We start from the raw sequence: 25,248 nt of genomic DNA, 5'->3' as shown, positions 1-25,248 counted from the left end.
GAGGAAAAATGGAACAGCTCACCAACATCAACACCTCATCCCCACGTGAAGCATGGTGGAGGATGCATCATGGTTTGGGGCTGTTTTGCTGCCTCAGGGCCTGGACAACTTGCAATCATTCATGGAAAAATGAATTCAAAAGTTTATCAGGATGTTATCAGGAGGCCGTCTGTCAGACAGTTGAAGCTAAAAAGAGGATGGATGCTGCAACAAGACAATGATCCAAAACACCGAAGTAAATCAACTTCAGAATGGTTTCAGAACAACAAAATACACGTTCTGGAGTGGCCAAGTCAAAGTCCAGACTTGAACCCCATTGAGATGCTGTGGCATGACCTCAAGACAGCGATTTATGCCAGACATCCCAGGAATCTGACTTTACTACAGCAGTTTTGTAAAGAAGAATGGGCCCATATTAGTCCTGATCGATGTGCCAGACTGATCTGCAGCTACAGGAAGCGTCTGGTTGAAGTTATTGCTGCCAAAGAGGGGGGGCACAAAATATTAAATGTGATGGTTCAGTTATTTATTCCTCCCCCTTCTGTCATTGTTTGCATGCTATCCTCATTAAAATATGAAAACCTATAAATGTTTGGGTGGTTTTAGTTAAAGCAGACAGTTTTTTCATCTGTGTGATTTTGACAAAAATCAGATCACATTTGATGGTGATTTTATGCAGAAATGTGAGAAATTCCAAAAGGTTCAGATACTTTTTCATACCACTGTAGTCCTTTTGACCCCGATCTGCATTGGTGTATCGATTTTGTTCACAGCTCCGCTTTCTGAAGTGGTGCTTTTTCCAGGATGAGGCTGACAAACTCATGTTTCTCCAAGCACCCTCGACACTCTTCTCCCCAGGATGCTAAAATATTCCTCAGCTGCAACACCTTCATCTTTTTCAGGCTTTCACTGCTCAACTGTCTCGGCTCAGGCTCTGTAAAAAAACAAAACACATTATCCAGTCATGTTGATTATTTTTTGTACATTAAATATACTAAAACCCGTCAGTGTAGGTCAATATAGGCTAGGCTGCAGGTTGAAAATGGTCCCCAGTCAGCACTCTGAACACCCCTGGTTTAAGTGGACATACACACTTACCAAATATTACGTTTCATTTATTTATTTGGCCTTTAGAGGCCAGTATGTTTACATAACTCAGCTGTTTTAGTGACATCACTAGTTACAAGGCACCCTTACAGAAACCTGCATAAGTAGATCTACAGTATTTTGCTGCATGTGTTGAAGCGGGAATGGTAGTTTCTCTAATTTAACAAACATAGATGACAATGATTTTAAAATGATCCAATGTCATCAATTTCCTTTTTTAAATATCTTGAAAATGAAACCAGCTGAATAGCATCGGGGTCGCAACATAATTACCATATTTGAGCTGACAGATCTGCATGTCCCTGCTGCTGAGACGCTGGCATATCTTGTCAACAGGAATGTGGGAGGCAAGAGGCTGGGACACGGATGCTGTGACACGGGTGGCTGCATCACTGCTCGCTCCTAGGTAGTAACACTGGTACAGCACAACAACATGCACTCCATTATCTCCTTTTGTGTTACTCATAGCCATAACAAAATAGTTTGTACTTGTATTCATGTAATGAAAAAAAAGACAATGCAAAATTGTAAATATTTAATTTTACAAATATGTTATTTATTTACAGCTGTCACCATGTACTTTTTGCCATTACTTTTACCATTTGTCATTATTCTCACCAGCCTTGCCTCCTTCCCCTGGGCAACAGAACAGGCCTGGAACAGCTTTTCCTCCACCAGAGCAGGAGTGAGCTCCTTATGGGTAGACGCTGCACTTCCATATAGTCTGTGGAGAAAGCCCACGCACACTGCAAGGCAGTTTTGTAGTTAGTCGTCATAAAATGTGCTTTTATCAGTGAAGAAGCCAGAAAACATGACATGCAAGATAATAAATACAATATATACTGTACATACAGTCAGCAACTGCAAGATATATAAAGCTGTTGATCAATTGCAATATTGACTATAACCAGCTGGCTCTCACCGTCACAGTTTCCTGCTGCAGAATAAGACACCCCATTTAACAGCAGCAGCAGAGTGCTGAGAAATAGCGGCGACATAGTGGTGCTTGTTATTAATAGCTACATGTCCCAAGCAAGTGTACTTCCCCGAGCCCACTTGCACTTGCCAACGTCACTGTACTCACAACACGACAGACAATTCTTCATTTAGAGTCATTTTATTATTACAATTCAACTTTTCTCTTATATCCACTCGCTTTTTTAAATTGTCATAGACACTACTGTACAATGCAATACATTTCATCAAAGTAAAACCCCCATAACAATGTAGCCCCCTAGTGGTGGTCATCACTATAGTAATGACAAAATATTTGATTTTGTTTCCTTAACACAATATTGTTAAGTTCATGCGAGAACAAATTTAGTCATTTTCATTAATTCCTGGAAAATGTGAACAAGAACAGGAAGAGTATCTATTTACTATGGATGCAATGTTTTGTTACAGTGAAGAAAATAAGTATTTGAACACCCTGCTATTTTGCTATTTCTCCCACTTAGAAATCATGGAGGGGTCTGAAATTTTCATCGTAGGTGCATGTCCACTGTGAGAGAGATAAACTAAAAAGAAAAATCCAGAAATCACAATGCATGATTTTTTAACAATTTATTTGTGTGATACAGCTGCAAATAAGTATTTGAACACCTGTGTATCATCTAGAATTCTGACCCTGAAAGACCTGTTAGTCTGCCCATTAGAAGTCCACCTGCACTCCATGTATCATCCTGAATCAGATGCACCTGTTTGAGGTCGTTAGCTGCATAAAGACACCTGTCCACCCCATACAATCAGTAAGACTTTAACTTGTAACATGGCGAAGACCAAAGAGCTGTCCAAAGACACCAGAGACAAAATTGTACACCTCCACAAGGCTGGAAAGGGCTACGGAGCAATTACCAAGCAGCTTGGTGAAAAAAGGTCCACTGTTGGAGCTATCATTAGAAAATGGAAGAAGCTAAACATGACGGTCAATCTCAATCGGAGTGGAGCCCCATGCAAGATATCACCTCGTGGGGTCTCAATGATTCTAAGAAAGGTGAGGAATCAGCCCAGAACTACACGACAGGACTTGGTCAATGACCTGAAAAGAGCTGGGACCACCGTTTCCAAGGTTACTGTAGGTAATACACTAAGACGTCATGATGTGAAATCATGCATGGCACGAAAGGTTCCCCTGCTTAAACCAGCACATGTCAAGGCCCGTCTTAAGTTTGCATATGACCATTTGGATGATACAGAGGAGTCATGGGAGAAAGTTTTATGGTCAGATGAGACCAAAATAGAACTTTTTGGTCATAATTCCAATAAGCGTGTTTGGAGGAAGAAGAATGAAGAGTACAATCCGAAGAACACCATCCCTACTGTGAAGCATGGGGGTGGTAGCATCATGCTTTGGGGGTGTTTTTCTGCACATGGGACAGGACGAGTGCACTGCATTAAAGAGAGGATGACTGGGGCCGTGTATTGTGAGATTTTGGGGAACAACCTCCTTCCCTCTGTCAGAGCATTGAAGATGGGTCGTGGCTGGGTCTTCCAACACGACAACGACCCGAAGCACACAGCCAGGAAAACCAAGGAGTGGCTCCGTAAGAAGCATATCAAGGTTCTAGCATGGCCCAGCCAGTCTCCAGACCTGAACCCAATCGAAAATCTTTGGAGGGAGCTCAAACTCCGTGTTTCTCAGCGACAGCCCAGAAACCTGACTGATCTAGAGAAGATCTGTGTGGAGGAGTGGGCCAAGATCCCTCCTGCAGTGTGTGCAAACCTGGTGAAAAACTACAGGAAACGTTTGACCTCTGTAATAGCAAACAAAGGCTACTGTACCAAATATTAACATTCATTTTCTCAGGTGTTGAAATACTTATTTGCAGCTGTATCACACAAATAAATTGTTAAAAAATCATGCATTGTGATTTCTGGATTTTTCTTTTTAGTTTATCTCTCTCACAGTGGACATGCACCTACGATGAAAATTTCAGACCCCTCCATGATTTCTAAGTGGGAGAAATAGCAAAATAGCAGGGTGTTCAAATACTTATTTTCTTCACTGTATATTTGTGAGGCCAAAATACCTTGGTACCGGGGTATATTAATAACAAGCAATAGTTTTCACTACAACAATGCTGTACTTAACGCAGCAAAGCTCAGCAAAATCAATTGACGGAAAATTCCAACCACAAGCACTTAAAAAGACAAGTAACATTCGATAACATAAATCCATATCAGTAAACTTCGCCTAGCTTGAAGCTGACGTTAGCAATTTAGTATTATCATATGTCTAAAATTCACTAGACATGAAGACAATACAGGACAAAAATGACCGTTTCTGAATCTTACCTTTGCTGTCTTCTCTTCATTACAATTTAATATGAATGCCGAGTTGATTCTTATGTTATTAGTTGTATACCCATTGTTAGGTGTTACACTGAAATAATTTCCACCAGAAACTATGACACGTTCCTTATGATAGGACCACCATAATAAAGTGGGTGTGTAAATTCCTGTTTTCAGATAAATTTCGAATTAACCTCTTGGCCCGAATTTTATGTGGGGAAGGAATCTCCTTTCAATTGGCTGTAAGCTTTCAACTGACATGTCACTCATTCAGATGAAAAGTGAAATTCGTCAAATTCGTTCACACTCGGAACACATTTTAGACCTTTAGATATGATGAAAAACCTCACCTATTTGGATTTTTTAAATTATGTTAATTACGACAACAGTTTTCGGGCTCTTCTATTTTATTTTTCTTACAACACAATTCATGCTTTTGTTTTGAAAATTTTGCCCCGGAAGCTATTGTTATGCCCCGTCCCTACCGACACCGGTCACAGCGCTTTAAGCATGGCTGCCATTGGCGTTCACTTCGGTTACACATGCGCTTGTGTGGCTATATTGAAGGTATGCTTCACCCACTCATGTTTATATCATCTGTCATTTGGTACCTACGGAAATTAGCAGTAAAGACTATTATTACGACGCCGTAATTCCACGAAAACGTCTTACAACCTGTAAGCCAGCTTTCCTTGAGTTGCTGTATGGCACATTTTCAGCTAAAGAGACCGAAGTTGTTAGTAATGGGTATTTCCTATCATTTGTGGGTATATTTTTGTGTTTTGTTTGTGTATTTGTTGTAATAAGTTTATAACGTACTGTATGTGTGTTCAGGAGGGCCGAGCTGACGTCATTGCTAATGATGCAGGAGACAGAGTGACTCCAGCTGTTGTCGCCTATAGAGACAATGAGAAGGTACGATTTAATAGTTTACGTGATTCTCTCTCACTCTCTACCAGTGTTAACTTTTTCCGTGCTTTGTCTTGCCTGAGGTTGCTTTGCTCTCCAACACTAATGCATGTCTTGTATTGTCTAACCAATGACACTTATACTGTACTCGCTGATATAGATGTGTAATACATATGCTTACCGTCTGCAGCTTGTGGGTATCGCAGCGAAGCAAGGACGGGTCCGCAATGCTGCCAACACAGTTGTCAAAGTCAAGCAAGTGCTGGGCAGAAGGTAACATAATGTCATGTTCTACGTGTTATTTTTGATAGCTTCATATCTCCCAAGATGAGGTGTCCAAAGTGTGGCCCATGGCTGTTTTTTTCATCAACCTTTATCAATGTCAAGTCATGTTTATTTATATAGCCCTTAATCACAAAAGAACCTCAAAGGGCTTAACAAGTAGGCAACAGTAGAGAACAGGACATGATAGACAATAGACGACAGACGATATCCACTGATCCGAACCCCCATCAGGGCAAGGAAAAACTCAAAATCCAGTAGGGAAAAAGAAACCTTGAGAAGGGATCACAGATGGGGGAATGCAATGGCTGCAATGGATGTTGAGAGGTTATCATGTGACAGTTAAATATAAACAGAGTCAGCTTTCCAAAAAACTGTAACATCATATATTAGACATTGTAAACATAATTAGAGACAAATCTACCATTTCAGCTGCAAGACTCTGTGGCAGAAAATAGTGAAAGGTGCTTCATATTCTGAATAGGGGAAAGTCTCGAAGGAAATAAATAAAACCTCTTCCTGCTGGAAACTGTTTAGTGAATTGACTTGTGAGACAGCACCTGGTGCTGGATAACGATATCAAACCACTTTCTATTTTCTGCCGGGAGTGAATGCTGAACTGCCATTTTAGTGTATCCCTAACAATTTCACCATATTCCATTGTGTTTCTCTACGGGCAGCTTTGATGACGCAGAGACGCAAGCTCATAAATCAGAGACCAAGTGTCAGGTGAGTGTTTTGTTGGTAGTTATTTGTTAATTTTGTGTGTGATGTGAACATGACATCAGTGTTGTTCTACCCAGGTGGTAAATCGAGGTGGGAAGCCGTATTATGAGATTACTGCAGGAGAACAACCACAGTATGTTGCACCGGAGAATGTTGCCAAACTCATCTTCCACAAAATGAAGGGTAACGCCTGCAGTCATACGTGTGCCCTACAAAAATTCCAGCGACGTAATGCTCTGCTTTTGCAGAAACGGCTCAGTCAGCTCTGGGCTCCGATGTCACAGATGCCGTCATTACCGTCCCATTTGAGTTTGGAAACACTCAGAAGCGTGCGCTAAGGTGCGTCACATTCTTTTAATGTAAATATTATCATTCTTACCCTTCACATTCTGTGTTTTGTTGTGCAGGGAGGCAGCTGAAGCTGCGGGGTTCAACGTCCTCAGGTTGATCCATGAACCTTCTGCAGCTCTGTTAGCCTATAACATCGGACAGGACTGTTCCGCTCCAAAGAGGTATCACACCCGGCCTTATTGGAGGATATGACACTGAGGTTATACAGTTTTGGACTAAAACATTACAGTATATATATATATTTATGTATTTATGCAGCCATGTTCTAGTTTACAAACTGGGCGGGACCTCTCTGAGCGTGACGGTGCTACAGGTCAACGGTGGAATGTTCCGGGTTCTGAACACCCACACCGACCACAGCATCGGTGGGGAGAGTTTTACGCAGGCCTTGGCCCAGCATCTCGCCACCGAGTTCAAACGGTACAGACGACACTGACTCCCCCTTCTCTGCTTCATACAGCAGTAGAGGTTTTATATGACATTGGTTTTTTTGTGGTGCAGCACCTTTAAACATGACGTGAGCAGTAATCCGCGGGCCATGCTTAAGCTGATGAACGGCGCAGACATGGCCAAGCACTCGCTATCATCTCTGGGATCAGCCAACTGCTTTGTTGACTCCCTGTACGATGGTGTGGATTTTGACTGCAATGTCTCTCGGTGAGTGACAACCTGACTGAAAGTGGTTAAAAAAAAACCCAAAACATTTTCATTTTGTGATGGTGTTGTTTTCTCAGAGCTCGATTTGAGCTGCTCTGCTCCTCGCTCTTCAACAAGAGCATCCAGCCAATCAGACGGCTCCTCGAGGAGACCAAACTCTCCAGCAGTGACATCAACAAGGTACGGTATGTGAAAGCCACACATTGATCAAGTACAAGATCCAGTGTAATCCCCCAGTTCTCCATTTCTTGTAGGTGGTTCTTTGTGGCGGCTCGGCCCGCATCCCTCGTCTGCAGCAGATGATGCGCGACATGTTCCCTGATGTGGAACTCCTCAGTTCAGCTCCTCCTGATGAGGTCATTGCAGTGGGGGCGGCCCTCCAGGCAGGTTTATTGGTCGGCAGGGACCACCTTGTTGCTGATGACGAATCTGTCCAAGTGGATGTGTCTGCCTCAGACATACTAGTCAAGGTCAGCAGACTCTTCATTTTGACCAATGCATTTTGATGTATTTTGCTGACACATGAGACACATGACACATTTTAGTTTGCACGTGTCATGTAGAATGTAACTTGTTGCGGGTGTTTTGTCAGGAGGTGGATGAATCCGGAGGGGAGGCATTCACCGTTTTACTGCCATCTGGCTTGCCGCTCCCTGCACGCAGACATCACACCCTTAGCGGAGGAGGCCAACTCTCATCGGTTTGCCTCGAGATTTACCAGAGATGTGCTGCAGAGCAGCCAGAGAAGCTTGCCAAGGTACCCAAAAAACCTAAACTCTTATTTAAAATGATAGATCCCTCTGCGCTCTGTTTGAATTGATAAAAACTAGCAATGCGTAATGATAATGATGCGAAGCATTCGTCCTCTGGTACAGATTATCCTGCGTGACCTGCAGCCGCAAGAGGCACACCACAACTTTGATACTGTAGTCACCATGACAAGGTACGGACCATGATGGTAAAACATCGCCGTGTGTTTGCTTCACAGTCTATGTGTTTGTCTTGCAGGGATGGTTCCGTTCATGTTTCCTGTGTGGAGCAGAACTCTGGGAGGTCAGAGGTCATCACCATAGCCGCTGCATCCTGATATAACTGCTGTACAAGTCCAAAACACAGTACATGCCATCACACGCGGTTCCAGTCCAATTCTTTTTTTACCGCATAGAATTCAATAAAAAATTCAAAGTCTACAGGCTTTACTTCTTAGTATGAGCAGACTTATGCACTCAAAATTCAAGTGTGCCACTCTTTATCTAATATTGTGACCAGTCGGTATCAATCTGTTTTGTCATAATGGATGCGGTATGATTCCATCGTGTAAAATATTTAGACCCTCAGTGGTGTGTGGCTCATAACAACTGGAAGATGCCCAGTGGGGTACATTGTGATGGTTTGAGTTAGCTCCTTTCATCATGGTAGAGAATGACAAAAACATTGCTCCAATGTTTGTTCAAACATTTTATATTGCATTATATTTACATGTTATGAACAGAAACAGGAATACTAACAATAGTCCTTGTCTGTGCTGTATTAAGAATAGAGATTGTCAAAGTCTTTGGGTTTCGCTATTGCTTCATAACAGCAGTAAACACATCCCACAGTAAACTACATCTTAATCTGTGTAGTTTAAAACTCCTTTCCAATGTATATTCCCTGAAGTGGAGCTCTGTATTATTTCTTCCTCTCTTCTACTATTTAGCAGCCGTACTCGGGGACGATGCGACACTTGAGGATCTTCAGGTAGTTCTGGATCTTGTCGGAGTCTCGGCGAAAGCAGTAGAGGAGTTCGTGGTTGTTCATCAGGCGCCACTCAGCACTTTCAGAGGGCAGTATATCCTCCAAAGATGACAGGCTACTGACCGAGTTGCTTATTATTCCCAGCGTCTGCATCTAAGGTAGTGTGATAACACACAAATGATAACACAATAACAACATACACTAGGTATATGCTGTGTGTGGGTATATTTCTATTACTTTACATGCATTATTAGACTACAATACATTTAAATGCAACATCTTTATAAAGTTTAGCATATCTCATGAGTGCAGTGACAATTCAATATAGAGAGATATAGTGAAGTATGATAGGCTGGAGTCTATCCCAGCTGACTTGGAGTGAGAGGAACTGCCACTGGCTTTCAAAATAATATTAAATAAAGTTATTATAAAGTATTTCTCTGTGTGTAACTTTGTTACATTTTCTATTTGCATTCTAAGTTATATGAATGGTTTTATAAGAAAAAACATGGTCATTATGTGTTTTAGCTCAGTTGCCCAATTCAATATGTGCGAAAAGAAGTTAGGAAAAAGCAGAGCTTATTCAATCCTACCCCTTCTCAATTTGTTCACATCATCCTATGTTTAGGATTCCAGTAACTTATGATTAGCTGGTGATGCGTACCTTCTCGGCCACTTTCTCCACGCCTTTGCGTAGCTCGTGCACCATGTTGCTCATCTCGAGAGTTTTATCTAAGCTGAAGTTGGCGAGGTCATGCTGGTGGGCGGTGATCTGGTGGAAATGCCACAAGGGGTCCTTCCACGCCACCAGGAGCTTCAGGATCACCTCTGTTAGCTCCTCTCGCTACAGTAACACAATGGAAACATGTTGGAAAATGGCCAAAACTTAAATGTCACTGCATAGTAAAGTAGATGATTATAAATTCAGTTTAGAACCTGCCCCCCAAAAAATACACAAATACAAATACACAAGTACAGTGAATATCACATGGACACTGCAACGCGGTTCACTCACCGCCATTCTTTGAGCGTTCTCCTTGCCGTTGGGGGTCAGGAGGGTGGAGGTGTGACAGTTGCGGCTGACCTTGCCAATGTGATTCCTACTGGGCAGGAAGTACTGCTCCTGGTCAGCGGACGTGGAAATCCGAGAATGAAATGCCAAAGGGGGGGTCATGAAAATGTCATGGTTTCGGGACAGTAGTAATGAATGAAATAGTAGAATTCACTCAACATCCAATCAGATCCTGCTCAAATATTAATCATGCTGTTGCACTCTTAATTCAACATTATGTATATTATTGTAGTGATGGAGTACAACTTCAATGCAACATATTGTTACTCCATAAGGTAGCCAAAATAATAGAGAATGAATACATCTACATATGAATGTCTAATCATAAAAAATATCCAGCTATTCATGATGCAACGATTATGTCAGTTCTACGCCTGTTTTTACTATTTCCATCCATTTTCCATACCGCTTTTCCTCATTTAGGGTTCCTGACACATAGAGAAGGGCTTTGATCAAACAAGCTCTGTTTCTTCCTAGTACTTTTCAGACATGTTGAGTTGTGTAAATGAGATATACTACAGTGATGCATGTTCCAGATAAAGTAAATAATGACTATTACAACTTATGAAATTAAATTAAAACCACAGTGAGGAAGATATCTTGGTAAATTAATACATTTCTCACAGCATCATTAAAAAAAAAACAATTTTTTTCTACTGTGTACCTAGCAGTTAACATTATTTTTCACCCCCAAATTTAATGTACCTAAATAGTTCACAACAATAATGCATACATTGATGAAAAAACGGACTTACAAGCTCCGAGTGCAGGCCATTGGAGATGCCGTGCATCCTGGCTGAGTGCTGGATGACTCGGTCAAACAGGTTGGCCAGGGCGAGGATGCGACACCTTGCCGGGGCGTTGGTACAGAGAGGTGCGGCAGCCACGTCCGTGAGTTGGCTGCCCAATGTCAGACACAGCAATAACACCCAAACTAGTGGGAGAATTAAAATAGATGCATTCTTACAGAGGGGAGAGAACAGGATGACATTAAGTTAAATGGGTATACCTGATGTGAGGTTTCCCAGCATCCTGCAAAGTGTGGAGGAGCTCCTTGGTCAGAACAGATCTTGTGAAGGTCCCTCCCTGACTCTTGGCTTTAATAGTCAGGAAAAAAAAGCCACGGGCGGGGAGGGATAACAGGGAGGTTAAAGACATGTCACATTTGACATTGGAGTCCTATGAATCATGATTAAGAAGAGTTTGACATCACACACACTCAAAAAAAAAACAAGTGATATCAGTTAATGTTAGTGAAAACAGTAGTGTGAATTTGCAATAAGTTAGTTCATTTGATAGAAAATTTTAATCTGACAGCCAAGGTGATAAAAGAATTACTGTAGCTGAGTATTAGGTAGTTATAATAATTGCACAGATGTTATAATATATAGACTAAGGGGAGAGTTCCATGTGGTTCCGTGTGACAGCAAATCAATCTCCTCCATCCAACCCTGTCTTCTGCATCTGTCTCTCACACCAGCTACCCTCATGTCCTCCTCCACTACATCCACAAACCTCCTCTTTGGTCTTCCTCTACGCCTCCTACCTGGCAGCATCCTTCTACCAATATATTCACTCTCTGCCTTTATCTCCAAGGCCTCTAACATGTTGTCACTCTGATGTACTCGTTCCTGATCCTGTCCATCCTGGTCACTCCCAATGACAACCTCAGCATCCTCATCTCTGCTACCTCCAGTTCTAGTTCCTGTCTTTTTTTTTTTACACAATATCAACTTGTCTTTCCATACTTGATTTCTTCATATAACTTTAGATGATTTATTACATCTTTTAAATACATGTACTTACAGTAAACATTCTCTCTATATTTATCTCTGGTGGTGGAATATCCTTTCATTGCATTGGCCATCTGTTTGTTTCCCAGCCAAGAAATGCCTTCAGTGTAAAAACGAAGCCAAAAGCTGAGCTTTTTTTCCCATTTTTATTTTAAGTTTCTGCACTTTCACTTGCACTTTCACTTTTTCTACACAAGAAAATAGCAGCAGAGGAGATTCCTCTAATTTTGCTAAATGGTTGCTGCCCCACCTCTTTTTATATGATTATATTGAGCTACATCTTTCTGTACTGTATGCTTGTTGTCCTTAAATGCACCCGTCTTCTTTTGGTGCATTCACAAGTGACAATCTGAATGAAGTAACCTAAGGCGGCCTACGAAAGCAATGACATCATTAAGCGGGGCTGTCATACCACTGCACACATCTTGAATGTTTCGGTTACTCAGCAGACATTCACCGTGAGTATGATTCATGTCCCCATGAAAGGTCGTTGGGCTCACCGCTGGCACTAACAGGAAGGGAAGAAAGACCTTCATAAGACCTGACAATGACACTGTACAGCAGTATACATGTCCTTTAGACCGTTGCTTGGATTCATCTCGTAAGCAGGTGACTCACCCGGAAGCACGTTTCTTGTATCTTCACAAAGGGCAATACTATAGCAATGCTGGTGTCATGGCCTGGTGCTGCACGAGTGCTGCCAGTAGTAGAGGAGCTGCGGTTCATTCCAACATGTACTGTGACATTTTTAAGCCATTACTTTTACACAGTAATGGCTGTAAAAGCCATACAAGTTAAAGTATATCATTTCTATAATATTGGCCCACAGGAAATTTTGTGAGATAGTGTACACAGTCATCATTCAATATCGTATTCAAACCTTTTGCATACTATGTCAACACCTAAAGCCCTAATAATGACTGTGATATATACTATACACTATATACTGTATGTGCTTCCTTGTAGAAGTGCAATTGCCAAAACCAATCATGCCCGTCCCGTTCCCTCAGGACGCAATGAAAAATGAGGGGATCCACGTGATTTTGCTGCACTTTCACTGACACAAACACAGCGTGACATACTAGCTGTCGGGCAGATAGTTGCACGTTTTCCTCTTGTCCTCTGCAAACTGACCTGCACAGAAACCTGTGGGGATTCATGCCCGAAGGCACTATATAGTCTTGTCAGGACCATACAGAGGGACCATCGAGAGCCTGCTGACCAACTGCATCTCCGTCTGGTCTGGGAGCTGCAAGGCCTCGGACTGGACGTTACTGCAGAGAGTGGTGAGGACAGCGGAGAAGATCATCGGGGCCCAGCTCCCCCCCATTAAGGACATGGCAAACAGCCGGTGTGTATCTAGAGCCCATCGGATCTGCTCTGACCCCACACACCCCCAGCATGGACTGTTCTCTCGCCTGGCATCGGGGAGAAGGCTCTGCAGCATCCGCTGTAGGACGACCAGGTTCAGAGACAGCTACTTCCCCCTGGCCATCAGACTGCTGAATGCCAAATAAGCCCCCTTACTTACATTATTATTATTTATTTAAATTATTTAAATTATTTTTTATTTAAATTACTTCTTTTGTGTCTGTTATTATATGGGAGCCAGGCAACGACATTTCGTTGGCAATTTCACAACTGTGTTTTTGTGCAATGACAATAAAGAATCTATCTACTTATAGACTCACTCTTCATGGCCATACTAGAATGTAATTGCAAAATGAACCTCAACATGAACCCCCAACTTGGATATATATGTATATATACATATGTATGTTTGTGTGTATATGTATGTGTGTGTGTGTATATATGTGTGTATATATTTATGTGTGTGTATATATATATAGCATCCGGAAAGTATTCACAGCGCTTCACTTTTTCGACATTTTGTCATGTTACAACCTCATTCCAAACTGAATTAAATTAATCTCTTACCTCAAAATTCTACACAAAATACTCCATTATGACAATGTGAAAAAAGTTTTTTTTGACATGTTTTGAATTTATTAAAAATAGAAAACAAAAAAATCACATTTACATAAGTATTCACAGCCTTTGCCATGAAGTCCAAAATTGAGCTCAGGTGCATCTTTTTTCCACTGATCATCCTTGAGATCTTTCTACAGCTTAATTGGAGTCCACCTGCAGTAAATTCAGTTGATTGGACATGATTTGGAAATATAATAACTGTCTATATAAGGTCCCACAGTTGACTGTGCATGTCAGAGCACAAACACCAAGCATGAAGTCAAAAGAACTGTCTGTAGACCTGCGAGACAGGATTGTCTTGAGGCACAAATCTGGGGAAGGATACAGAAAAATTTCTGCTGCTTTGAAGGTCCCAATGAGCACAGTGGCCTCCATTATTCGTAAATGGAAGACGTTTGGAACCACCAGGACTCTTCCTAGAGCTGGCCGGCCGTCTAAACTGAGCGATCGGGGAAGAAGGACCTTAGTCAGGGAGGTCACTCTGTCAGAGCTCTAGCGTTCCTCTGTGGAGAGAGGAGAGCCTTCCAGAAGGACAACCATCTCTGCAGCAATCCACCAATCAGGCCTGTATGGTAGAGTGGCCAGACGAAAGCCACTCCTGAGTAAAAGGAACATGGCAGCCCGTCTGGAATTTGCCAAAAAGCACCTGAATGACTCTCAGACCATGAGAAACAAAATTCTCTGGTCTGATGAGACAAAGATTGAACTCTTTGGTGTGAATGCCAGGCGCCATGTTTGGAGGAAACCAGGCACTGTTCATCACCAGGCCAATACCATCCCTACAGTGAAGCATGGTGGTGGCAGCATCATGCTGTGGGGATGTTTTTCAGCAGAAGGAACTGGCAGACTAGTCAGGATAGAAGGAAAATGAATGCAGCAATATATAGAGATATCCTGGATGAAAACCTGCTCCAGAGCGCTCTTGACCTCAGTAGACTGGTCATGTACCTTCCCCATATAGACAGTAGACATTAGCACACAGCCAAGATCTCAAAAGATTGGCTTCAGAACCACTCCGTGAATGTCCTGGAGTGGCCCAGCCAGAGTCCAGACTTGAATCCGAACTTCTCTGGAGAGATCTGAAAATGGCTGTGCACAGACGTCTCCCATCCAACCTGATGGAGCTTGAGACTTATTGCAAAGAAGAATGGGCAAAACTGCCTAAAGATAGGTGTGCTAAACTTGTGGGATCATATTCAAAAAGACTTGAGGCTGTAATTGCTGCCAAAGGTGGATCAACAAAGTATTAAGCAAAGGCTGTGAATACTTATGTAAATGTGATTTTTTTTGTTTTCTATTTTTAATAAATTCAAAACATGTCAAAAAAAACTTTTTTCACATTGTCATAATGGAGTATTTTGTGTAGAATTTTGAGGTAAGTTTGGAATGAGGCTGTAACATGACAAAATGTAGAAAAAGTGAAGCGCTGTGAATACTTTCCGGATGCACTGTAGACATATATTTTATATATGTATATAAAAATTCCAATATGGCCAAAAACTTTATTTTATTTCATATTAAATGCATTCATTACAGAGAGAGGAATATATTTCAAATGTTTTGAAATGGCCAAATTAAGTGTTGAGTAAGGTGGATTAAAATTTTGTGATTTAAGTGAATTCACAGTGTTCACAATATGTGCATGACCATTTTGGACACCCCTGCCTTAATTGGTCCTTTAAATTCACTCACACGTTTGGCCCTAACTGCAAAAGTCTTTTTTTTTTTATTTAAAACTATACATACCAAGTCCGAATATACTAATTAAAACTGCAAGCAGTGATGAGCAGGCTCGAGCACCCCGGCGCCGCTCGGGGCTACGCACGAGTCGGGGGTACACGCACGAGTGGAGGGGCGCGCGGACACCCCGTAAAAAAACGGGGCGATTTGATAAGGCGTAAGGGAGTTACGGCACTTATAATTTTCTACCAGGAGGGGGCGACACCGGTGCCAATGCGGGTATGCGGTCACGTCCTGTCTGACGCCCCAAATTGCCATGAAAAATTTGCGACAATCTGACCGTGTGGAAGGTACATACGGCAGATACATTTCCACCAGTGGTTGGCGCTATATAGTCTATGCGCACACATGGTAACGGACCAGCGAGTACCCCAAACCACCAGAAAAAATTTCAGGCCGATCCGACCATGTGGAAGGAAGTTACGGCAGATATACATTTCCACCCGTTGGTGGCGCTATAGAGTCTATATGCACACACAGTCACATACCAGAGGTTGACACAACCCACCATTAAAAATTCGGGCGGATCGGACTACACAGGATAAAAGTTAGAGCAGATATACATTTCCACCAGTTGGTGGCGCTATAGAGTGTATGTACGCACAGTCACAGACTGGAGGGTGACCGAACCCACCAAAAAAATCGAGACGATCCGACCATGCGTAAGGAAGTTACGGCAGATATAAATTTCCACCAGTTGGTGGCGCAATGGAGTCTATGTACTCACACAGTCATAAACCAGGGGGTACCCCAAACCACCAGAAAAAATTCGGGCCGATCCGACCATGTGGAAGGAAGTTACGGTAGATATACATTTCCACCAGTTGGTGGCGCTATAGAGTCTATGTACACACACAGTCAGAGACTGGAGGATGACCCAACCCATCAGAAAATTTGGAGACGATCCGACTATGCATAAGGAAGTTACGGCAGATATACATTTCCACCAGCTGGTGGCGCGTTAGAGTCTATGTACACACACAGTGACAGACAATTGTAAACATTACGATTACAATAGGGCTTTCGCACTGGTCAGTGCTCGAGCCCTAATAATCTTCAATACATCCATTAACCCCGTGTAGACCGGTTGATTGACTGGCGGGGAATGCACGTTTCTTTTACATAAGTCACCGCCCACGGTCGACGCCGAATTCAAAATCAAGCGCCCCCCCTTCACGTAGCATCCGTGGCACTCGGAGCGGAAGTTTTGTTGACAGCCAAGATGGCGGCGTCCGCAGCTAAACAAAACACCGCCGACCAACATTTAGAAGACTTATTAAATCCTGCTGTGACAGTTACTCAGGACGGCGGCTGTTTTTCACTCATTTCCGACGAGTTACGCGACTATGTGGTAGACTTTTTGGACAAAGAGGTGGGCAGCGACGTCAAATCCCTGAAGAACGTTGGGAGCCTGCTGCACAAACTCAAGGAGGAAAACAGCTTGCTGGAAGAACAGGTGATCATATGATAATATGATGTGGTCATTGTATAATATAATGTGCATGTGTTTGTACGTCTCTTAGGTCTTGACAGTGTCCAGCTCTGTGCCTCCTCAAGTGTCTGCAGCTCTCTCTGCAGCGGAAGATGCTAGATGTTCTTTGGATGAGCTCCTACAGAGAGAAAAACATATCTCCGAAACACTGTCCCAGGTACTGTAGATAGCATATTGTAGCGTACTTTATTTTTACATGCATAGTAAGCATTTTCATCATTAACTGCACTCCTTAAGTACTGCATACTGGATACACCTACTCACAAAAGGATTCGGACATGGGGATTTTGGATAAAATGTTAAGCTGAAAACAAAATGCTCTATTACTTTACCTTTACTTTACTTCATAAATCAATATTTAATTTCTATTTTCAATTATATTTTCCATGAAACTGTCATGTATCATCTTGTAGCATCTTGAAGAGGTCCAGCCATGGATGGATACCCTTGGCCAGACTCTTAACCAGGTTGAGACAGTGGAGAGACACATGAATTATCTCCGCTGCCTTCAGCACATTGAAGAGCTGAGGTACGGAAAGTAGACTATTTGACAGTCGAAGTATGTTAGCTTTGATAGAGTCAATAACAATGCATTGAACTGTACACCTACAGTGCTGTCGTCCAGCAGTGTCTAATGACCAGCAGTGTGTGGGAAGCCATCAGGGCTGTTGAGAGAATGGCTGTGATGGATGCCGGACTGAGTCAGTCAAAATGTTCTCACCTCCGTGACTTTCTCAGAGAAACTCTACAATTTTGGCACAAGATCATCAAAGATCGCCTGGCCGGGTAAAAAAAAACGTCTAAAGCTCCAGGGTTGTAAAATACATACAATATAATCCTATTTCGTTCGCAGTGATTTGGAGAAGGTGTTGACACAGCTTCACTGGCCCATTATCTCCCCTCCGACCCAGTCCCTGACACCCACTGCCAGTGGGCAAGAGCTTGCCAGTCAGCTGGAGCTGCTCGTCACACAGCTGCTCGCCCTGCAGACACCGTATCCTTTCATTTGGAAATCCACTCTACATCCTGTGGCTCTCTCATACATCTGTACTCCTTAACCAACCCTCTCTAGTGATGACCTCATCTCTCAGCGGACGTTTGCTCCTTCGAAAGCTGAACCTTCCACCCAGGGCGCTCCTTCAGCACCGCCTTGTCCTCAAGCTCCCCCCCTTTGCCTGCCCATCCAGATCATGATGCAGCCGCTCAGCAAGAGGTTTAGATACCACTTTTATGGCAATCGACAGACCAACACCCTCAGCAAGGTTTGTCTCCCAAACAAATACAGGGGATCCCGGAATATTCACCAGCTACAGTTATTAAGGTGTTAATTGGTATATGAAACTTGTATTTGTTTGTGCATTTTCAGCCAGAGTGGTACCTCACTCAGGTGCTAATGTGGATAGGGAACAGCACAAGCTTCATGGAGGAAAAGATCCAGCCTATCCTGGACCGAGCTGGTGCCACCATCAACGCCAGGGTGTGTATAAAAATATAAAATAGAGTATAATATAATAAAACAATTTAAACACAAAGAGAATGTACTATGTCCACATGCAGGTGGAGCTGTGTCGAGGCCTGCTATCTTTAGTCCAGGAGAAGGTAGCTGGTGATGCATCCCGCCTGCTCTATGACGACGCGCCCTTTTGCCACCTGGTGGAGGAGGTGCTGCAATTTGAAAAGGAGCTGCGAAGCAACCACTCATACCCTGCGTCGCTTCCTGGTCTGCTCCACCTCCTGCTGGAGGACGCCATCCTTCAGAAGTGGCTCACAGTGGAGAAGAAGAGTATGTGGGCAAAATTTCACCCGTCAACATATAATTTGTTGTGGATTCACCGGTCGTATGTGCAGTGGCTGTGGAGAAAGTGGACGCCATGCTGTCAGCCGAGGGCGCATGGAGCTCTCAGTATAAAGACATCCGTGACATGGATGAGCTTAAGTCTCCGGACTGCGCTGAGACGTTCATGACTCTGCTCCAGGTTATTACGGGTAAGAATGACCTTTCTGTGAGTAACACATTTGTGTGTTTTAATGAATTTAACTTTTTTTTCCTCAGACCGCTACCAGGCTTTACCCTGTGTCTCTGCACAGCTGAAGTTTCTGGAATTACAAAGAGAACTGGTCGATGACTTCCGTATACGACTCACCCAGGTAAGAATGTCAACAAGACTTGTTTGACATCTTGACACGCTAACCAATGCTAGCCTGTTTGAGCACCCAAACCTATTGGTGTTGAACGTTTCTTGCATGTTTCTTTACATGCCTATATGTCACTGGCGGCTACCACCTAGCTAGCTAGAACGGTCCACTGAGCTTCTCATCACTTCCCAGGGGCCCTTGGAATCTACCATGTTGTACAATTTGGTGCTATTCCATTTTCACTGGTGCTATTCCATTTTCCCATAGGATTTTTCAATCTTGGTGGTGGCCATTTTTTCTCTCCTAGGTGATGAAGGAGGAATCACGCTGCCCACTCAGCCCGCGCTATTGTGCCATCCTCAATGCGGTCAACTACATTTCAACCATCCTGACAGACTGGGGAGACAATGTGGTACGTTTGTCTTTTCCCTTGTTTTCAAATGGCAGCTATATCGAGCATGCCCCAGTACTTATTTGTGTTGGCAGTGGCTAACTCATCATAGTCGTCCCTTGTTGATCACGGTTAATTGGTTCCAGATCTGCCTGTTTTAGGGGAATTTCCATAAAGTATGATCTTCTTTATCATAACTAGTGCCCCCTTGACATGAAGTAATACCTCTATTGTTACCTTTACATTTGTATTGCCAAATTTAGTAGATATAATCAGAGAAAATAAGACATAAAAATCATAATATAGACTCTTGACAGTACTTCCTGCGGTAGATTTTTGTCTCATCAATGTAGCTTTTAATAGCTTTACTTACAGTGCATCCGGAAAGTATTCACAGCGCTTCACTTTTTCTACATTTTGTCATGTTACAGCCTCATTCCAAACTGAATTAAATTAATCTCTTACCTCAAAATTCTACACAAAATACTCCATTATGACAATGTGAAAAAAGTTTTTTTTTTTACATGTTTTGAATTTATTAAAAATAGAAAACAAAAAAATCACATTTACATAAGTATTCACAGCCTTTACTTAATACTTTGTTGATCCACCTTTGGCAGCAATTACAGCCTCAAGTCTTTTTGAATATGATCCCACAAGTTTAGCACACCTATCTTTAGGCAGTTTTGCCCATTCTTCTTTGCAATAAGTCTCAAGCTCCATCAGGTTGGATGGGAGACGTCTGTGCACAGCCATTTTCAGATCTCTCCAGAGAAGTTCGATCGGATTCAAGTCTGGAGTCTGGCTGGGCCACTCCAGGACATTCACGGAGTGGTTCTGAAGCCAATCTTTTGAGATCTTGGCTGTGTGCTAATGTCTACTGTCTATATGGTCAAGGTACATGACCAGTCTACTGAGGTCAAGAGCGCTCTGGAGCAGGTTTTCATCCAGGATATCTCTAAATATTGCTGCATTCATTTTCCTTCTATCCTGACTAGTCTGCCAGTTCCTGCTGCTGAAAAACATCCCCACAGCATGATGCTGCCACCACCATGCTTCACTGTAGGGATGGTATTGGCCTGGTGATGAGCAGTGCCTGGTTTCCTCCAAACATGGCGCCTGGCATTCACACCAAAGAGTTCAATCTTTGTCTCATCAGACCAGAGAATTTTGTTTCTCATGGTCTGAGAGTCATTCAGGTGCTTTCTGGCAAATTCCAGACGGGCTGCCATGTTCCTTTTACTAAGGAGTGGCTTTCATCTGGCCAATCTACCATACAGGCCTGATTGGTGGATTGCTGCAGAGATGGTTGTCCTTCTGGAAGGCTCTCCTCTCTCCACAGAGGAACGCTGGAGCTCTGACAGAGTGACCATCGGACCTGTGGGACCTTATATAGACAGTTATTATATTTCCAAATCATGTCCAATCAACTGAATTTACTGCAGGTGGACTCCAATTAAGCTGTAGAAAGATCTCAAGGATGATCAGTGGAAAAAAGATGCACCTGAGCTCAATTTTGAGCTTCATGGCAAAGGCTGTGAATACTTATGTAAATGTGATTTTTTTGTTTTCTATTTTTAATAAATTAAAAAAAAGTCAAAAAAAAAACTTTTTCACATTGTCATAATGGAGTATTTTGTGTAGAATTTTGAGGTAAGAGATTAATTTAATTCAGTTTGGAATGAGGCTGTAACATGACAAAATGTAGAAAAAGTGAAGCTCTGTGAATACTTTCCGGATGCACTGTATATTTTTGTTGGTATAAATCAGATGCATTATTGTATTGTTAATTTTTGGTACTGATAAATCTCATATATGTTTGATTTTCTTTCCGTATAGAAAATATGTGTTGATGTGTTGAACATGCAGCACCAAGCTACCACACGATGCAGCATTTGTTGATAAATACTCCTCCAACACACACACACACACACGCACCTTTTTATTGTTTCTGTTGCAGTTCTTCCTACAACTTCAGCAGGCTGCAGTGTCCCTGGGCGATGAGACAGTCGTGGGAGGTCTCGGGGTGATGGAGATGGGTCGTCTGGCTTCTCTGGAGGGCTCGTTGTTTGAAGGTCTGCTGGCCTTGCTGGATCGACTCAAAGGTGACATGATGGGGAGGCTGCTGGATGGAATCATGAGAGACATCACGGAAAAAGCCGTAGCGTACTGCCAAGACAGGTGGGACACACAAACATCAAAATCCCCTTCATTACGCTTAACTTGGCATTGATGGATTCTATTTCTGTCTTTTCCTTTAGATGGTTTTGTCATCCATCCCAGCATGACATGTCTGCCATGACTTTGTCCAGTTCTGCATGTCCCATGATGCTTTGCATCAGGGATAGTCTGTTGAACCTCCACCAGGTCCTAAGTTTGTTTCTGTTCCAGCTGGCTTGGCAGGGCCTTGCAGAAAGACTTGATAGTTTTCTCTACCAAGAAGTAAGGACTGTGCATGCTGCATAAAAAGTGAGTACACCCCTCACATTTCAGCAAGCCTTTTATTTTATCTTCTTAGGGGGCATTAGTATGTAAAAGAAACTTTGATATCCTTATGGAGTAGTCAGTGTAAGAAGTATTACGTCTATACAAAGCCACTATTGTCTAAATGTATACATTGTCACACTTCTTCATCCTTCCTTCATCTTCTTACTTGTGCTGCCAGGTATTTAGACAATTATGGCAGTGTGTTGTCATTTTCTGTACATCTATACTGCTATACAGGTCAGACTACTACTTTAACGTATAACAAAGTTATGTTTTTCTATAGTATTGCCCCTTAAGAAGATATGTTATGATAAAAATCGCTGCTGAAATGTGAGCGGTGTACTGCTTTTGTTTTAGATACTGTACACATGTATGCAAAATAAATTCACGTGTTTTACTTTTACCTTTTACCTGTATTTTACTCATACTTTATTTTTCAGGTGATTCTGTCTAATCATTTCAGTGATGGTGGAGCGGCTCAGCTTCAGTTTGACATGACCAGAAATCTTTTTCCTCTCTTCGGACACCACTGCAAAAGACCGGAGAACTTTTTTAAGCAGTAAGTGGACTGGTAGATCACAGCATTTTAGACACAGCTTTTACATTCATCTGCTATTGGAAGAGGAAATACAATATGCAGCAAGCATAGCCAGAATGTACAAAGTGGACATTTCTAACACATATACCCAGCAAAATTGGAATATTAATGAGAAATATAGATAATAATAGTCGTAGAGGTATTAATTTAACAATGTATAGCATAAATGCTTGTTTATTTATCTGAACTGCAAACTGTGTTAATAGGAATCAGGCAATAATTTGAGAGAGAAAAAAAACATAATCATCCAACAGCTGGGTTGCACGACGACCAAGTGGTTAGCGCGCAGGCCACACAGCTAGGAGACCAGAGTTAGATTCCACCCTCGGGCATCTCTGTGTGGAGTTTGCATGTTCTCTCCGTGCATGCGTGGGTTTTCACCGGGTAGTCCGGTTTCCTCCCACATTCCAAAAACATGCTAGGTTAGTTGGCGACTCCAAATTGCCCATAGGTATGAATGTGAGTGTGAATGGTTGTTTGTTTATATGTGCCCTGTGATTGGCTGGCGACCAGTCCAGGGTGTACCTCTTGCCCAAAGACAGCTGGGATAGGCTCCAGCACCCCCGTGAAGATAAGCGGTAGAAAATGAATGAACACAACGGCTTTATTTTAGAACTTTAATAATGATTTGGTGTGCATGAGAAAGTGGAAAGGAAAACAGCTTTGACCACCAAATTATTTAGTTACATGTACATCCCACAAAACAGAAGAAACAGAATCATTATTGCAACTAATATATTGTGAACAAATACAAGTCATAAACACAGCTAAATGAATATTTGTTGTTGTTGTAGCTATATTTTAAAAGCATTTTATGTCTCCATGATTTGATGTTTAGAAAGAAAAATAATCTACTATGTACTTTGCTAGTGTCAAGGAGGCTTGCATCATCTTATGTCTCAACGTGGGTTCTGCCATCCTGTTGAGGACTCTCATTAAGGAATCTGAGGAGACGACCAGAGATTGGACGGGGAGGGATGACCCTTCACCGCAGTCTGTGTTGAACGAGTTGGGCGTTTACTACTTGGCTCCCTGTGATGTCTTCATTCTCCTCAACCTCAGAGCCTCCTGGCCCGGACAGTGAAGTGTATGGGTTTGATTTCAATCGAGATCAATATGAAACCTAGTTTAATATCAACAAAATACCTATCGACTTGATCTGAAGTCAAGGGTAATTTCCACATGAATCCAAGCTGGTGTGGATTATTTTATTCCGACAAAGCCAAACACACACAAAAAGCAATTACATGTAGAAATTATACAATAAAGCGTTGTTTCCCAACCTTTGAGCCATGGCACATTAGAAAAATCACGCCTTGACTTATGTTGTATGAATGGCGCTGCCTGCTCTGAAGGCACAAACTGTTCCCATGGGGCTGAGGAAGCTCTTCCATCTTTCTGTACAAAAGTGTTGTGTCCTACAAATGCCTTTTTCATCAACGTAAAGAAGTCCCATTGTTGATATAAAGTCCTACATCTAGTCCACGTTCTGCTCCACAACCTGGATGTTGATTTTGTCCTTATTGCCTCTGTTGTGTCGTGGTAGTTTGAGGTTCTGTTCAGTTAAACCACACTCCTCATCAGAGTCCTCATCGGATTCTGATGCATCCTCCTCACCCTCAGAGTCGCTGAGCTCCACCAATGCAACATCCTGGAAAGATGGCAAAAAAATCTGAATAATCAGATGAAAAGACATTTGTAAAACGTGTTTCACACTCACCATCTCTATCACTTTTTCCGCCTCCTCTACATTCTCTATGTCGAAGTGTGCTGCAGGAGATCCCTCCATCTGCTGCTTGAGCTTTTGATTTGCTTCTGCAATCTGAGGGAGAAAACTCTGCAACCGTTCCATCACTGAAACACAAAAAACAAACCATTATTTCTCAATTTAAACATTGCAAACTGCAATGCAAAGCACATCTCACCGCTGCTTGGTGGAAGTCTCTCGGTTTTCAAGGCAGTCACTGGTTTCAGGAGTAGCTTCTCAGCAAGACCTGTGACGTCATTCAATAAAAACAAATGTGCATAGCGTTGATTGTCTACCAATACATGCTAGCATGTGTTCCAATATAAATGCTGCGACTCCAGCCAACGCGAGCGCCCCTCCCCACTCGAACATCTAACCTCCAGTTTAACAGCAAAGAAAAAGCTTTCTTTACAAACCTCCACCGTTGCCCCATGACAGCAAATCCTTTGAACTCGATTTATTAGTTTTTTCATCCATCGCTAAAGGGACACGACTACAAAACAATCCTTACATGTGTTAGTTAGCGTAACATCCGCGTTGAAGGAATAACAAATAATAAACTTAATGTTCCAGTTGCGCCCTCTGTAGTTTGGGAGTAAAATGACATACAAAGAAGGCACGATACATCGAATGACTGCTGAAAATGTCTGTTTTAGTAAGTGATGACAGATAAGATGAGATTAACAAATAATAAATAAATAAATTAGACAACCACAAAGTATGTGTGGAAGTCCGCGAAT

At 42.3% G+C, this 25,248-nt stretch overlaps 5 protein-coding genes across 6 annotated transcripts; 2 read left to right on the top strand and 3 right to left on the bottom strand.

Annotated features, from left to right (window-relative positions):
* Positions 1-167: 167 nt before the first annotated feature.
* Positions 168-2,495, bottom strand: cdnf (cerebral dopamine neurotrophic factor). Its single transcript, XM_078798064.1, has 4 exons — positions 2,030-2,495; positions 1,726-1,853; positions 1,381-1,522; positions 168-934 (listed from the first exon to the last, which is right to left on the bottom strand). The coding sequence occupies exons 1-4, from the start codon at positions 2,103-2,105 to the stop codon at positions 768-770; spliced, it is 513 nt and encodes a 170-aa protein (XP_078654190.1). The 5' UTR covers positions 2,106-2,495; the 3' UTR covers positions 168-767.
* Positions 2,496-4,847: 2,352 nt separating this feature from the next.
* Positions 4,848-9,480, top strand: hspa14 (heat shock protein 14). The gene is made up of 14 exons (XM_058077742.2): positions 4,848-4,965; positions 5,233-5,313; positions 5,498-5,580; positions 6,270-6,318; positions 6,393-6,498; positions 6,564-6,654; positions 6,723-6,827; positions 6,925-7,086; positions 7,168-7,323; positions 7,401-7,503; positions 7,578-7,793; positions 7,916-8,080; positions 8,199-8,266; positions 8,332-9,480. The coding sequence occupies exons 1-14, from the start codon at positions 4,909-4,911 to the stop codon at positions 8,408-8,410; spliced, it is 1,521 nt and encodes a 506-aa protein (XP_057933725.2). The 5' UTR covers positions 4,848-4,908; the 3' UTR covers positions 8,411-9,480.
* Positions 8,800-11,197, bottom strand: prl2 (prolactin 2). The gene is made up of 5 exons (XM_058077988.2): positions 11,142-11,197; positions 10,888-11,066; positions 10,076-10,183; positions 9,725-9,904; positions 8,800-9,213 (listed from the first exon to the last, which is right to left on the bottom strand). The coding sequence occupies exons 1-5, from the start codon at positions 11,161-11,163 to the stop codon at positions 9,019-9,021; spliced, it is 684 nt and encodes a 227-aa protein (XP_057933971.2). The 5' UTR covers positions 11,164-11,197; the 3' UTR covers positions 8,800-9,018.
* A 5,655-nt stretch (positions 11,198-16,852) lies between these two features.
* Positions 16,853-24,410, top strand: rint1 (RAD50 interactor 1). Of its 2 annotated transcripts, XM_058078072.2 has the most exons (15): positions 16,853-17,113; positions 17,181-17,306; positions 17,563-17,678; positions 17,762-17,935; positions 18,003-18,143; positions 18,222-18,411; positions 18,516-18,626; positions 18,707-18,932; positions 18,998-19,135; positions 19,203-19,297; positions 19,593-19,697; positions 21,637-21,857; positions 21,938-22,118; positions 22,604-22,722; positions 23,632-24,410. In XM_058078072.2, the coding sequence occupies exons 1-15, from the start codon at positions 16,880-16,882 to the stop codon at positions 23,843-23,845; spliced, it is 2,391 nt and encodes a 796-aa protein (XP_057934055.2). In that variant the 5' UTR covers positions 16,853-16,879; the 3' UTR covers positions 23,846-24,410. The 2 variants fall into 2 exon arrangements, with proteins under 2 accessions (XP_057934055.2, XP_078654152.1); XM_078798026.1 differs by lacking the exon at positions 23,632-24,410 and having other exon boundaries at positions 21,938-22,145.
* On the bottom strand, positions 23,379-25,088 carry nopchap1 (NOP protein chaperone 1). Its single transcript, XM_058078083.2, has 4 exons — positions 24,925-25,088; positions 24,687-24,755; positions 24,482-24,615; positions 23,379-24,412 (listed from the first exon to the last, which is right to left on the bottom strand). The coding sequence occupies exons 1-4, from the start codon at positions 24,983-24,985 to the stop codon at positions 24,239-24,241; spliced, it is 438 nt and encodes a 145-aa protein (XP_057934066.2). The 5' UTR covers positions 24,986-25,088; the 3' UTR covers positions 23,379-24,238.
* Positions 25,089-25,248: the final 160 nt, after the last annotated feature.

The sequence above is a fragment of the Doryrhamphus excisus genome, linkage group LG2 (assembly GCF_037039965.1).
Source record: "Doryrhamphus excisus strain RoL-2023G ecotype Guam linkage group LG2, RoL_Dexc_Guam_v1.1, whole genome shotgun sequence".
NCBI lineage: Eukaryota > Metazoa > Chordata > Actinopteri > Syngnathiformes > Syngnathidae > Doryrhamphus > Doryrhamphus excisus.
Note: the sequence above shows the minus strand (reverse complement) of the source record. Positions and strands in the feature narration are given on the sequence as shown.

Coding starts and splice junctions, on each gene's coding strand:
- cdnf (XM_078798064.1), bottom strand. CDS start 2,105: ATGTCGCCGCTATTTCTCAGCACTCTGCTGCTGCTGTTAAATGGGGTG. Junction 1,854..2,029: donor TGCAGCAGGAAACTGTGACG/GTGAGAGCCAGC, acceptor ACTGCCTTGCAG/TGTGCGTGGGCTTTCTCCAC. Junction 935..1,380: donor GATCTGTCAGCTCAAATATG/GTAATTATGTTG, acceptor GTTTTTTTACAG/AGCCTGAGCCGAGACAGTTG.
- hspa14 (XM_058077742.2), top strand. CDS start 4,909: ATGGCTGCCATTGGCGTTCACTTCGGTTACACATGCGCTTGTGTGGCT. Junction 6,319..6,392: donor AATCAGAGACCAAGTGTCAG/GTGAGTGTTTTG, acceptor TGTTCTACCCAG/GTGGTAAATCGAGGTGGGAA. Junction 8,267..8,331: donor ACTGTAGTCACCATGACAAG/GTACGGACCATG, acceptor TTTGTCTTGCAG/GGATGGTTCCGTTCATGTTT.
- prl2 (XM_058077988.2), bottom strand. CDS start 11,163: ATGCTGGGAAACCTCACATCAG. Junction 9,905..10,075: donor AGAACGCTCAAAGAATGGCG/GTGAGTGAACCG, acceptor GTGTTACTGTAG/CGAGAGGAGCTAACAGAGGT. Junction 9,214..9,724: donor TGGAGAAAGTGGCCGAGAAG/GTACGCATCACC, acceptor ACACTACCTTAG/ATGCAGACGCTGGGAATAAT.
- rint1 (XM_058078072.2), top strand. CDS start 16,880: ATGGCGGCGTCCGCAGCTAAACAAAACACCGCCGACCAACATTTAGAA. Junction 17,679..17,761: donor CAGCACATTGAAGAGCTGAG/GTACGGAAAGTA, acceptor GTACACCTACAG/TGCTGTCGTCCAGCAGTGTC. Junction 19,698..21,636: donor CAGACTGGGGAGACAATGTG/GTACGTTTGTCT, acceptor TTTCTGTTGCAG/TTCTTCCTACAACTTCAGCA.
- nopchap1 (XM_058078083.2), bottom strand. CDS start 24,985: ATGGATGAAAAAACTAATAAATCGAGTTCAAAGGATTTGCTGTCATGG. Junction 24,756..24,924: donor GTCATGGGGCAACGGTGGAG/GTTTGTAAAGAA, acceptor ATGACGTCACAG/GTCTTGCTGAGAAGCTACTC. Junction 24,616..24,686: donor GAGACTTCCACCAAGCAGCG/GTGAGATGTGCT, acceptor TTTGTGTTTCAG/TGATGGAACGGTTGCAGAGT.